This window comes from Sciurus carolinensis, chromosome 2 (assembly GCF_902686445.1).
Source record: "Sciurus carolinensis chromosome 2, mSciCar1.2, whole genome shotgun sequence".
NCBI lineage: Eukaryota > Metazoa > Chordata > Mammalia > Rodentia > Sciuridae > Sciurus > Sciurus carolinensis.
Genome location: NC_062214.1, coordinates 28945157 through 28960482, shown reverse-complemented (window position 1 = coordinate 28960482; position 15326 = coordinate 28945157). Strand labels below are relative to the sequence as shown.

At 38.3% G+C, this 15326-nt stretch overlaps 1 protein-coding gene across 1 annotated transcript in view; it reads right to left on the bottom strand.

The window, feature by feature from the left end:
* The window catches only part of Atrn (attractin), a 140471-nt gene that overhangs the window by 80773 nt on the left and 44372 nt on the right, over positions 1-15326 (bottom strand). Inside the window, 2 exon segments of the mRNA XM_047538628.1 lie at positions 13717-13885; positions 14963-15168. Coding sequence (XP_047394584.1) covers positions 13717-13885; positions 14963-15168 — 375 coding nt within the window.

The window sequence follows — 15326 nt, the reverse complement described above, 5'->3', positions numbered from 1 at the left end:
ACACACACACACACACACACACAAAAAAAAAAAAAAAAATATATATATATATATATATATATATATATATATATATACACTATGACATTATTAGATGACAGAGTTGATGAAACTTGAGATGAAATTATGGTATAGGAAGGTGAAGGAGGGGAGAATCAAAGCAACTCTAAGATTTCTTAATGTCAGATGCAAGGATAAAAATCATGTAAATGGTAACATATATGGCTCTTTTAAATATCTAGCCTGGGGGCTGGGGAGATAGCTCAGTCAGTAGAGTGCTTGCCTTGTAAGCACAAGGCCCTGGGTTCGATCCCCAGCACCCAAAAAAAAAAAAAAATCTAGCCTGACAGTGCAAGGAACAATCACTTTCCTAAGTTCAACTTTACCTTTTTTCTTTAAGGTGGCAGCACTAGAAGTGGTGAAAAATGGTTAGACTTGGGGTAGATTTTAAAGGCAGCACTAACAAGATTTGTTGAGATTATCGTGGCAAGCAGACACATGAGTTGTCCCCCAAGATCCCTGCCTCCTGGTATTTACATCCAGCTATATAATCACCTCCCTTTTAGAGTGAGAAGAATCACTGACTTACTTCTAACCAAACCACATGGAAAAAATGATGGGATGCCATTTCTGTGACCCTCCCTGCTAGCAGACTCAGACAAGACTCTTCTTATGGCCTGTTGAAGGAAACAAGCAGCCATATCAGTGAGGTCCAATTAACAAGGAATTGAGGGTAGCCTAGCTGACAGCCAGCAGAAAACTGGGACCCTCAGCCTTACAACTGCATGAAACTGATTGTGGTAGCAACCGGAGTAAGCTTGGAAGTGAATCTTCCTTCTTTAGGTGAGAATGTAGGCCAGCTGACATCTTGAATGCACAGAACTGGACTTCTGACCAATGGAAACTATCAGATAAGAAAAGTGAGTTGTTTCAAGTTGTTAAGTTTATATTTTGGTTTTTTTGGGTTTTTTTGTTTTTTGTTTTTTGCGGTGCTAGGGATTGAACCCAGGGCCTTGTGCTTGCAAGGCAAGCACTCTACCAACTGAGCCATATCCCCAGCCCTATATTTTGTTTATTCTTTGGCAGGTGAGGGCAGTACCAGGGGACTTAACTCAGGGGTGCTTTACCACTGAGCTATATCCCCAGCCCTTTGAATCTTTTATTTTGAGACACAGTCTTATTAAGTTCCTTAGGGCCTTGCTAAATAGCTGAGGCTGGCCTCAAACTTTCCATCCTCCTGTCTCAGCCTCATAAGTCCCTAGGATTACAGTCAAGCACAACCATGGCCAGCTAGTTTATGATAATTTGTAATACAGCAAGATAACAACATGTGCCAGTATGGAATAGGAAAGAACAAGAAGTCAAGGATAAAGTAAAGATTTCTGAACGAAGTGAACAGAAGAATGGAATGCTCATTAACTGAGATGGGGACATCTTGGGGAAAAGCAGTCTGGCAAGAAAGATCAGTTTGGAAAATGTTGCATTTTCGGTTCCTCTTACACAATAGATTGAGGTGTCAAGAGTTAAAGAATGGGTTCAGGTGAAAAGTCTAAGCTGCAGCTATGTATCTGGGGGTCACCAGTCAAGATATCACATGAGATCACCAAGAGAGTGAATACACAGCCAGAGGCAGACCAACGGCTGAGCCCTGGGGTGCAACAGCATTCAGAAAGTAGTCAGATGAAAAGGAACCAGTTCAAGAGTCTGAGCAGGAATAAATCATTAGAAAAAAACTATCAAGATAAATGTGACAAAATACTGGTTCAATATCCAACAAGATGAGGACTAAGAATAAGCAATAAAAAAAATTCAGCTACTCAGTCACACCAGTTACATCCCAAGAGCTTAATAACCACATGTGGCTGCTGACTTGACAGCAAATATAGAACATTTCCATCAGGCCCAAAACTGACTACCATTGATCTACAGAAACAGATGAAAGAATAAATCAATACAGATGTAGGCAAAGGATAAACGTGGTGGTACGAGTTTCGGCAAATCCTTTTCTGAAGAGCTTTATCTTTCAAAACAGAAACAAAGCAAAGTCATTAATTCAGAAGGAAAAAAAGGAGAAAACGCTGTGGAAATCTGGAAAGTGAAAAGGAGATATGACAGTAGAACAGGAAAATGGGAGAGGGAAAGACAGAGTCAATGGATTATGGCCCCTTCTGAGGGTCAAAGATGGTTGGAGGTGGGGTACTTCAGAAAAAAAATCTGGAACAATTGGAAAGTGTCTCAGGTCCAATTCCCTGCAAACAGAGTTTGAAATAGGATTCTTGGGCAAGCAACTAATCAAGGGAATGCTCTCTGGATAAACATGTCATGAGTGAGATAATCAAGATACAGGGGAAGGAAAAGCTAGGCAGATGTGATCTCAGCTGAAATCTTGCTTTAGCATGATCTCAAGGGGAGCTCTGGAGCAAGAATGGTACCACAGTCTTCCCACACAGAAACAGAGTCTGGCTCTTGACCATCCATGTCAGTCAGTCACTGACGGGCTATGGTGACCACCATGTCAGTTTGCTCAGAACTAAGGAGTTTCCTGGGATGTAAGATTTTTCAGTGCTACAACTGGGAGAGTCCCAGGTGACCTGGAATGATTGGTCACTCTACTAGGGTCTGTCCCAAATACAGGGCATAGCCTTCCAAGTATTTCTGGGCAAAATAGCTCCAATATGCTAGGAGAATTCTTCAGAGAAAGAGACAGCTGTGAGCTGACAACAGCCAACTTTCACAGCAGCTGGCGACTGGGTGCACCAGTCAAGTAAGGGTACTGGGACTTAGGTCCCAATAGTTTCTATCACAGAAGAGAGTGGCTGCAATGTAGAATGCTTACACTTGTAATCACATGGAAGAGCTGCAGTTAATGATAATGACACAGTATAGGAGGTGCCCATACTAATGATTTGCTTGAGGAGCAGTGAACTGGAGAGACAGGATTAGCCCTGAAACACTATGGAGCTTTCTCTGGGTTGTCCAGCAAAGAGAGCAGAGACTGATCACTGTCTTTCCCCTCTAGTGGGACAGGAACTCTGTATGGATCCAATCTCCTGAAATATCTCCACGTCCTATTGGCACTATTCCCAGTGCAGACAATTCTACTGAAGAAAAACACGAAACTGCTTTAAATCTGTGTTTAAACAAAAACCCACTAAAATAACAGGAGGCTTTATATGCATGTTAAGGAAAACATATTCTGGGCAAAGAAAGTAGTTTGAGTCTATGGTATAGAGAAAGAATCTGGTGGGAGAATAACCTAACCTGACCATGGCAGAGATCCCATCAAAAATTAAAGGGCTTGAATTAACACAGCAACCATGGGAATAGAGATTGGACCAGTTTTACTGAGAGACACTTTGAAAGTGTACCTGTTAGCCTTGACCTAAGTAGTCAAAGGAGAGAAGGGAATTAATGGAAAACCAGGATTTTAGCTTGACTGAACGGCTGGCGAAAGGTGATGTCATTGATATCAGGATTAAAAGCAAGAAAACATCAAGGTGATTCAGAATATCCATTCTGGAGATTGAGCATGATTAGTACTGAAAGTAATGGTCTTTCAGAAAGAGCTTGTTTTCCACTAAAATGCATGTGCGTGTGTGTGCGTTTGTGTGTGTGTGTGTGTGTGTGTGTGTTATTGTTGTTGTCGTTGTTGTTGTTTTTGTTTTTACCAAGGCGAGCATTTACAGGAAACAGGGACTATGCTTTTGAATCTAGTTTTATGGGGAGATCATTAAATAAGTGTGATGCAAGTTCCATCTAATTTTCAGACTTTGGGGTGGGGAATCATCTTTTTGGTATAAGATTGCTAAAACTAACCCAGAAAAGGAAATTTGCATGTTAAGAACCCCACTCCTTATCCAACCAGCCCTCGTTTTACAGATAGAAAACAATCTCAGAGACTAATACTTGCTCAACTAAGCGGAATAAACAAGAGAAAAAATAACAGCAATATTTCAGTGCATTTTCCATCTACCCTTTCACAAATTTTTGGTGAGTTATTCTTCTAAGTTGCAAAAGGTTATTTCACTGTAATACTTTTATTGGCCATTAAATTTAATTAAAAAGACTCCAGAGAAAGAAAGAAAATTCATTGCTTTTTTTAAGCATTTTTGCTCCTTTCAGTTTGTCCTCTTCTTGAGGTTCTGAGATTCCTTCTTTTTTCATTTGTTTTGTTTAAAGACCGTCCTTTACCACTGTTACAGGAAAAGTCTATCGGCAACAAATTCTGTTTTCCTTCATTTGAGAATGTCTTGATTTCCTCTTATTTCTTTTGTCCTCCCACTTGCTAGGCAAGCACTCTGCCACTGAACTACATCTTCAATTCTCTGCCTTTTTTATTTTACTTTGAGAGAGAGCTCACAAACTTGTCCACTCTGGCCTCAAACCTATGGTCTTCCTGCCTCAGTCTTCCAAGAAGCCGGGATTATAGGTGAACACCAGTCTGCTCAGCCTCTTCTTTCCCAGAAGATATTTTCATTGGACATACAATTCTAGGATGACTTAAAGAATGTTCTGTTCTTTCAGCATTTGAAGAATGTTCTATCACTTCCTTTTGATACCCATACTTTTGGGTAAGAAATCCTGTCATTTGAATTACTTTGTCATTTGAATTTAAGTAAGGTCAATTCTCCTCAATGACTTCAAATTTTCATTGTCTTTAATTTTCAGAAGTTTGACTCTGGTGTGTCTTGGCATCTATTTCTTTGCATTTATACTATTCTAGAGTTCATTCAGATAATTGAGTCCATGGATTCATGTCTTTTGCCAAATCTGGGAAATTTTCAGTTATTATTTTCTTAAAAAATGCTTTTCCAGATATACTCTCTCTCCTCTCCTTCCAGACTCCTCCAGGGGAAAAAAATGTTACATTATCTGTTATAATCCCACAGGTCTCTGAGGTAAACTTCATTTTTGTAAAATTCTATTTTTTCTGTTGTTCAGATTGAAAAATTACTATTGTTCTATGTTACAGTTCACTGATTCTTTCCTCTGTCCCCTCCATTCTGTTGTTCAGTCATATCCCCTGGGATTTTTTCTTTTCTACTTTTAAATTTCCATTTAATTTTTCTTTATATCATCTGTTTCTGTGGTGAGACTTCCTACTTTTCACTTGTTTTAAGGTAGCAATTTTATGGTGGTTATTTTAAAAACCTCATCAGGTAATTCTAACATGTGTTATCCCAGTGTCAGTGTCCCAGCTGCCTTTGTCACTCAAGTTGAGATTTTCCTAGCTCTTAGAATAAAAAGCATAATGTCCTGAAAAATTTCATATAAGTCTTCTGTTAATAGCAGGCCTCCTCTGTGCGATGGAGAAGGTTGAATGCTAAATGCCTTTACTACCAGAGGTCCCCCATATAGTCTCCACTGACATTACAAGGGTGGGGAGAGCCTTACGGCAGAGATGAAAGTCCCAGCTGCCTGTGCGGTTTTCTCTGACACTATCCTAACAGAGGGCCTGGAGAACCTCACTACATCATGGCAAGGGTAGAAATCATTCCTGTGAAATTGGGTATAATAGAGCAGTTACTATCAAAAGCTTTGTCTTGGAAGGCTAATTCCTTTCCTAGTCCTAAAGTTAAAGAAAGAAAATAGACATATCTTGAGGCTTAAAATTTTTAGAGTGTACCTGTTGATATTTCCTGATTGCCAACTTCCTCAACACCTCTAACATGCACAAGTCAAAAAGAAAGCCCTCAGAACCCACTGTCATGTCATTCCTTGCATCCAGTGTCCCTAGACAAACTGATCCTTTTGTCAACCTTTCAGAGTTTTCCATGTTTATTTTAGTGTCCAGGATTTTTAACTATACTTACTACAAAAACAGGGGGAAGTAACCTTCATTTCTATATGATTACAAAAAAAAATCCCTCTTTTCATATTCTGTTTCTAAAGCATTTATTAACTGTGTCCTTCAGGTTTGTCTTCAATTCAGAAATTATTTTGGAATCTTTAAAATTCTTAACTTCTAAAAAATTATATTTAATTTAAAAAAATAAAATTTATAACTTTCAATCAGGCATGGTACTGAACACCTGTAACCCTCCCAGCAATTTGCAGGGCTGAAGAAGGAGGACTGCAAGTTCAAAACCAACCTCACCAACTGAATGAAGCCGCATGTCAAAATAAGAAGGAGGGGAAAAAAAAAAAAGCTTAGAATGTGGCTCTGTGGTAAAGTACCTCTGGGTTCAAACCCCAGTACCAAAAAACAAACAAACATATAAATTTCTGAATTTTTCTAGTTCTGATTAGGTTGTTCTTGAACACTACATATTTAGCTTGTTTTGGAATACTGTATTGTAATTTTCATCAGTTTTATATTTTTCTATTTTTAATTCTTTCCTGTATGAAGGGGCTTATTCTACTCCATACTCTCCTTTTTCTGGTAAGACTTTCCATAAGATTTACCCTTGATATTGTTGAAGTAACAATGCTTCTCCCTGCGTTTTCACAGGGGAGGTCAGCTGTCGGATAGTTCTACTTTCTCAGTTCTGGAGATCACTCTTTGCTGTTGCAATGAAATGTTCCCAGAGATGGCAGTTCACTTGGTGAGAACACCTGGCTCTGTTCCCTTCTCATTGCTATCTGAACCTTTGCTCACTTGTCTCCACTGTCCCTGTCCTGTTCAATATGAATTCTATCCCCGGCATTTCTCCTCAGTATGGAACTTGCTCCTGCAAAGAAAATTTGGCTGGGCAGTTAAAATAATAATAAAAAAGAAAGACAGAAACCTTAGCTGGTTCATTCTGAGAATAAATACAGCACAAATTGCTCCAGCCCCTTCAAATCCTGCTGTGGATGCCTTGAGCTTACTTGGCTACTAGAATATGCAACATCTTCCAGTCCCAGCTGTGGCGTTCAATGTGGTTTGCTGAGCCCATGAGTGAGTACCATCCACTCATTCTGGATGCTATAGGTCTCCCACTGATGCCCACTGCTCACTCCTGCACAGAAGCTGATAAGTCTTCTAACTATTAATAGTTCAGCTCCACACAGTTGAAAAGAAACCTTCAGACCAAACTTTTTTACAGATATTGCTTGTGTGTTTGTGGGTTTTTTTGGGATTAAACCCAAGGGCACTCTACCACTGAGAAACATCACTTGTTTTGTTTTGTTTTACATTTTGAGTCAGCGTCTCACAAAGTTGGGCATGTTGACCTCAAACTTTAAAATCTCCTGTCGCGTTCTTGATTACTCACTGTCAGACACCTATCATTCGCCATTTGCCTGCCGCTCACCTGTCCATCGCCTGCCTTACACCTATCCATCACCCAACGTTCGAGGTTCACCTCCCAATCGACCGACAACAGTCAGCAAACTGATCGCCGACTGCCAGTGGAGCACCAGTTGCCTGCTGTTGCCTGGAAGTTCACTGTTACAGTACCTTCAGGTTTGATTACACGTGGCTGCCGCCATTTTGAGACAACAAACAGTCAGGACCCCTGGCCGGACTGACTGAGCCCCGTCTCCAGGATCCCTCAGCTCGACCGATCATTCCCTGTCTCTGGGGCCCTCACATCGACTGACTGATCCCTGCCACCAGGATCCCACAACCACACCAAACAAACCCAACCTCCAGGACCCCTGCCTGACCAACCACATCCCGCCTCCAGGACCTCCTGGTGACCACGGCCACACCCTGAGCTGCAGCTCCCCATTTGCCAACACATTTCAAAGTCAGAGTGGCCATCTTGGATAATCCTGGAAGCCATAGCTCCAATCTTTAGGTGGGGCAAAACCCATCCTGAGATGCTTGCTGGAGGCTTGAAGCTCATTGTCAGAAAGGGTTTTGGAAACCCATAGGGCCACTATAAGCTTATGGGGGAAATCTGCAAAACCCGAGATCTGCACTGCTAGAGGGGAAGATACATGAAAAACATGAAAAAACAAGGGAAGAAAATGATCCAAACAAATCTAGATTCTATATTAACAGAATCCAATGAAAGTATGTTAGAACAAATGTCAGAAAAGGACTTCAGATTATACATGATTAAGATGATTCACGAAGCAAAGGATGAGATAAGAAAGCAAATGCAGGCAATGAATGATAATACCAAGAAGCTGAAAGAGCACCTGCAGGAAGCAAAAGATCATTTCAACAAAGAGATAGAGATTCTCAAAAAAATAAAAAACAAATGGAAATACTTGAAATGAAGAAAAAAATAAACCAAATAAAAAACTCAATGGAAAACATCACCAAAAGACTAGACCACTTGGAAGACAGAACCTCAGACAATGAAAACAAAATATTTAATCTTGAAAATAAAGTTGCTCAAACAGAGAAGATGGTAAGAAATCATGAACAGAATCTCCAAGAACTATGGGACATCATGAAAAGACCAAATTTAAGAATTATTGGGATTGAGGAAGGCACAGAGATACAAACCAAAGGAATAAACAACCTATTCAATGAAATAATATCAGAAAATTTCCCAAACCTGAAGAATGAAATGGAAAATCAAATACAACAGACTTATAGAACACCAAATGCACAGAATCACAACAGATCCACACCAAGGCACATTATAATGAAAATGCCTAACATTCAAAATAAAGATAGGATTTTGAAGGCCGCGAGAGAAAAGCATCAGATTACATATAGGGGGAGACCAATACCGATAGCAGCCGACTTCTCAACCCAGACTCTAAAAGCTAGAAGGGCCTGGAACAACGTATTTCAAACTCTGAAAGAACATGGTTGCCAACCAAGAATCCTATACCCAGCAAAACTAACCTTCAGATTTGAAGATGAAATAAAATCCTTCCATGATAAACAAAAGTTAAAAGAATTTACAAATAGAAAGCTGCACTACAGAATGTTCTCAACAAAATATTCCATGAGGAGGAAATGAAAAACAACAATGGAGGTCAGCAAAGGGAGGAACTACCTTAGAGAAAAACCACTCAAAGGAGAAACCAAGCCAACTTAAAAACCAAAAATAAGCCAAATGACTGGGAATACAAATCATATCTCAATAATAACCCTGAACGTTAATGGCCTAAACTCATCAATCAAAAGACATAGACTGGCAGAATGGATTAAAAAGAAAGACCCAACAATATGCTGCCTGCAAGAGACTCATCTCATAGAAAAAGACATCCACAGACTAAAGGTGAAAGGATGGGAAAAAAACCTACTATGCACGTGCACTCAGTAAAAAAGCGGGGGTTTCCATCCTTATATCAGATAAAGTGGACTTCAAGCCAAAGTTAGTCAGAAGAGATAAAGAAGGACATTTCATACTGCTTAAGGGAACCATAAATCAGGAAGACATACGATAGTAAATATTTATGTCCCAAACAATGGTGCATCCCTGTACATCAAACAAATCCTTCTCAATTTCAGGAATTACATAGACCACAACACAATAATTCTGGGTGACTTTAATGCACCGCTGTCACCACTAGATAGAGCTTAGAAACAAAAACCAACCAAACTAAACATAGAACTCAATAACACAATCAATAACCTAGACTTAATAGACATATATAGAATATTCCATCCATCAACGAGCAGATTCACTTTCTTCTCAGCAGCACGTGGAACCTTCTCAAAAATAGACCATATGTTATGCCACAAAGCAGCCCTTAGGAAATGCAAAGAAATAGAGATACTGCCTTGTGTTCTATCAGATCATAATGGACTGAGAATAGAAATCAATGACAAAATAAAAAACAGAAATTACTCCAATACATGGAGACTAAATAATATGCTACTGAATGAAACATGGATAACAGAAAACATCAGAGAGGAGATAAAAAAATTCTTAGAGGTCAATGAGAACGATGATACAACACATCAAAATCTCTGGGACACTATGAAAGCGGTAGTAAGAGGAAAATTCATTGCATGGAGCGCACTCCAGAAAAGAATGAAAAGTCAACAACTAAATGACCTAACATTACAGCTCAAAGCCCTAGAAAAAGAAGAACAGAATAACAGCAAAAATAGTAGAAGACAGGAAATAATTAAAATCAGAGCAGAAATCAATGAAATGGAAACAAAAGAAACAATTCAAAAAACTGACAAAACAAAAAGTTGGTTCTTTGAGAAAGTAAACAAAATAGACAAACCCTTAGCCACACTAACAAAGAGAAGGAGAGAGAAAACTCAAATTACTAAAATTCGTGATGAAAAAGGAAATATCACAACAGATACCACTGAAATACAGAACATAATGAGAAGCTACTTTGAAAATCTGTATTCCAACAAAATAGAAACTACCAAAGACATTGACGAATTTCTAGAGACATATGCTCCTCCCAAACTGAACCAAGAGGACATACACAATTTAAACAGATCAATATCAAGCAATGAAATAGAAGAAGCCATTAAAAATCTACCATCCAAGAAAAGTCCAGGACCAGACGGATTCTCAGCCGAGTTCTACAAGACCTTCAAAGAAGAACTCATCCAATACTTCTCAAAGTATTCCAGGAAATAGAAATGGAGGGTACCCTACCAAACTCATTCTATGAAGCTAATATCACCCTCATACCCAAACCAGCAAAGACACATCAAGGAAAGAAAATTTTAGACCAATATCCTTGATGAATATAGAAGCAAAGATCCTTAACAAAATATTGGCAAACTGTATCCAAAAACATATTAAGAAAATTGTGCACCACGATCAAGTGGGGTTCATCCCTGGAATGCAAGGATGGTTTAACATCCGTAAATCAATAAACGTAATCCGTCATATCAATAGACTTAAGGACAAGAATTATATGGTTATTTCAATTGACGCAGAAAAAGCGTTCGACAAAATACAACACCCCTTCATGCTCAAAACACTAGGAAAAATAGGAATAGTAGGAACACACCTGAACATTGTAAAGGCTATTTATGCTAAGCCCATGGCCAACATCATTCTTAATGGAGAAAAACTGAAACCATTCCCTTTAAAAACGGGAACAAGACAGGAATGTCCTCTTTTCACCACTTCTATTCAACATTGTCCTCGAAACTCTAGCCAGAGCAATTAGGCAGACTAAAGAAATTAAAGGGATACGAATTGGAAAAGAGGAACTTAAGCTGTCACTATTTGCGGATGACATGATTCTATATTTAGAGGATCCAAAAACCTCCTCCAGAAAACTTCTAGACCTCATCAATTCAGCAAAATAGCAGGCTATAAAATCAACATGCATAAATCTAAAGCATTTTTATACGCAAGCGACGAAACAGCTGAAAGGAAAATGAGGAAAACAACTCCATTTGCAATAGCCTCAAAACAAATAAAATACTTGGGAATCAATCTAACCAAAGAGATAGAAGATCTCTACAATGAAAACTACAAAACTTTGAAAAAAGAAATTGAGGAAGACTTTAGAAGATGGAAAGATCTCCCATGTTCCTGGATAGGCAGAATTTATATTGTCAAAATGGCCATACTACCAAAAGTGCTATACAGATTCAATGCAATTCCAATTAAAATCCAAATGACGTACCTTACAGAAATAGAGCAAGCAATCATGAAATTCATCTGGAAGAATAAGAAACCCAGAACAGCTAAAGCAATCCTTAGCAGGAAGAATGAAACAGGGGGTATCACAATACCAGAACTTCAACTATACTACAAAGCAATAGTAACAAAAACGGCATGGTATTGGCACCAAAATAGACAGGTAGATCAATGGTACAGGATAGAGGACACGAACACAAACCCAAATAAATACAATTTTCTCATACTAGACAAAGGTGCCAAAAAGATGCAATGGAGAAAAGATAGCCTCTTCAACAAATGGTGCTGGGAAAACTGGAAATCCATATGCAACAGTATGAAACTAAACCCCCTATCTCTCACCCTGCACAAAAGTCAACTCACAATGGATCAAGGACCCTGAAATCAGACCAGAGACCCTGCATCTTACAGAAGAAAAAGTAGGTCCAAATCTTCAACCTGTTGGCTTAGGATCAGACTTCCTTAACAGGACTCCCATAGCACAAGAAATAAAAGCAAGAATCAATATCTGGGACAGATTCAAACTAAATAGCTTTCTCTCAGCAAAGGAAACTATCAGCAATGCAAAGAGAGCGCCTACAGAGTGGGAGAATATCTTTGCCACTCATACTTCAGATAGAGCACTAATTTCCAGAATATATAAAGAACTCAAAAGAAGTTTACACGAAGAATACAAATAACCCAATCAACAAATGGGCCAAGGATATGAACAGACACTTCACAGAAGAAGATCTACAAGCAATCAACAAACATATGAAAAATGTTCACCATCTTTAGAAATAAGAGAAATGCAAATCAAAACTACACTAAGATTCCATCTCACCCCAATTAGAATGGTGATTATCAAGAATACAAGCAACAATAGGTGTTGGTGAGGATGTGGGGAAAAAGGTACACTCATACATTGCTGGTGGGGCTGCAAATTAGTGCAGCCACTCTGAAAAGCAGTGTGGAGATTCCTTAGAAAACTTGGAATGGAACCACCAATTGACCCAGCTATCCCACTCCTCGGCCTATACCCAAAGGACTTAAAATCAGCATACTTCAGAGATACAGCCACATCAATGTTCATTGCTGCTCAATTCACAGTAGCCAGACTGTGGAACCAACCTAGATGTCCTTCAATTGATGAATGGATAAAGAAACTGTGATATATATATATATATATATATATATATATATATATATATATATATTACACACATATACACACACACACACAATGGAATATTACTCAGCTATAAAGAATAATAAAATTATGGCATTTGTAGGTAAATGGATGAAATTGGAGAACATCATGCTAAGGGAGATAAGCCAATTTCAAAAATCCAAAAGACGAATGATCTCACTGATAAGCAGATGATGACACATAAGGGGGGGTGGGAGGGGTGCAAGAATGGAGGAAGGAGGGAATGTATAGTGGGAAAAGAGGGGTGGGAGGGGTGCGGGGGAAGGAAAAAATAACAGAATGATTCAAACATCATTACACTATGTAAATGTATGATTATGCAAATGGTATGCTGTTACTCCATGTACAAACAGAAACAACATGTATCCCATTTGTTTAAAATAAAACTAAATTAAAAAAAAAAAAATCTCCTGTTGCAGCCTCCCAAGTGACCAATTTAAAATGCTTGTACCATCATGGCAGGCACTCATGTGTTTAAGCTACCCTATTTCTTCTGTTCTAGTGACTATCTTTCGAAGGATTCAGAAACTATGTCACCCCTGCCATATTTCCAGAATGCCCTGAAAAATAGATGCTGGTGTTTTACAATCTTCACTAATACAAAAGGCCTGAAATAATCTTTCAGGTCACAAAATCATGATGAGTAAGTCAGTCTCCCTAAAACTATTAATTCAATTAAAACCTAAAATACTTCCCTATTTGTATATTCTACTGCAAGACTCTAAAGTAAAATAAGAGAAAATGTACCTCAAAATGATAAATTAGCATGACTTAAGAATGAATTCTTTGTGGTGCTCAAATTCAAAAATTTAGTATACATGAAAAAGCTTGAAAGATTTTTAATTTTTTTTTTTTTTTTTTTTTTTTTTTTTTTGTGGTGTTGGGGATTGAACCAGGGCCTCATGCTTACAAGGCAAGTATTCTACCAACTGAGCTATATCCCCAGTCCTTTAATAGTTTTTTAATAATAGAACTGATGATTTCTTTTCCTTTCACTTGTTTATGCTTAATAAATTGCAAAAACAAAAAACTAAGCTTCCTTCAAAAATATTTGAAAAAACTTACGCTAGAACCATGCTGTAATCTGAGTGATTAAACATATATCCTCCAACAATCCACATTATGTTTCCATTGACCACAGCTTTATGAGACGCTCTGGGCAGCTTTAAGTTCGAGTATTCCTCTCGAGTCCAAAATGACTGGTTAGCTGGCACAGGAACTGAGCATCCAGGACCTAATAAAATATAATGAATTAGTTTCACTAAATGCATGTTGAAGGTTTAGTGCAGTTCAAGTTTTAATCATATAAATGTAAAAATTTTGTAAGGAATATTTAGTGCCTCGTTTAGCATCTATATCAAACAAATTTCTTTGTGTTTTTAATTTACTCACAGTATTGAGATCCCAATAATTCATAATAAAATTCAAAATCATATACTTTCTAATAATGACATGACCATATCCAGTTTAGGTATTTCAATAATAAAAATCCTACTTGAACAGCTTTCAAGGAAAAGACTACACAAAGGAATTATTAATTTAAATTGAAAAACCTAAAATGTAACAACTAGACCTGGGAATGATAATAAAACAAACAAAAAAAAAAAACTACCTATCTTCTAGTAAAGCAAAGAATTCAACAAATGTAAGAGACAGAATCTGTTTTTGGAAGGTCTGGCTTCTGCTGCACGCGTTGCAAGATGAAAGGTACTCAAATATTCCAAATGTTAACTCCTCAGTATCACCAAACCCAAAAGACCAAAGCATTTTAACAATCACATTTCCTTTCAAAATGAAAAGGTTCTGAGGAATGAATAGGTATATAAACAAAGTCATCAAATTGACAACTGCCCTTAGCCTTTAAGGAATACCCTAAAGCTCCTTTAATAAGCTATCTATGCAGATAATGCCTTTAGGTGACTGCTTCTAAGTTTTCATTGCACAACTGACAGCAATTTGCTCAGAACTCAGAGAAAGTCTTAGGGGAAATGACATTATCGTCAGCTCTTGCCCCATCTCCCACCTTGGTTCTCTGCTATGTCCTTTTATGACTGAGATGGAGTTCTCCAACTTTCATGAATGAGCCGCACACAATGTGAAACCTCTCCACAATTCTAAGGAGACCATAACCACATATGGGTGACATTGAAAGATTTGTAAGAAACTGGATTAAGTGTGGAGAAAGCTAACATGCCTCCTAATAGTTGATGAACATAAACTGTACAGATGCTAAGAATAAAGTCAACTAACAATGTACTAAACTGGGAACAATTTGTGAACTGAAAGAAAAACAAGAGAAAGAAGTTCCTACCCTGCCACTCAGAGAAGCAGGAGCATCCTCTGACATCACTTGAATTGCAGATGCCTCGATGAGGAAAACCACAGTTGTCTGTACAGTAAGGAATGTCACACGAGTCACCTTTCCAGTTTTCAGAACATTCACACTCCACACTGCCGGTACTGTTGCTGGTCTTACATTCTCCTCGGCCTGAGCAATTATTTGGACACATGTCAAAACTATAAAGACAGGGAAAAAACTAAGTCAACACAAAGCAATACATCAATGAACTTAGCAGAACTTCCTCCTACGTAACACTTAAGGATTTCCCTGTCTCTTCAGCTCATTCAGAAGCATAAATGCAGTGCTTACCACTCAGTCCACAGGGGTCACTCCA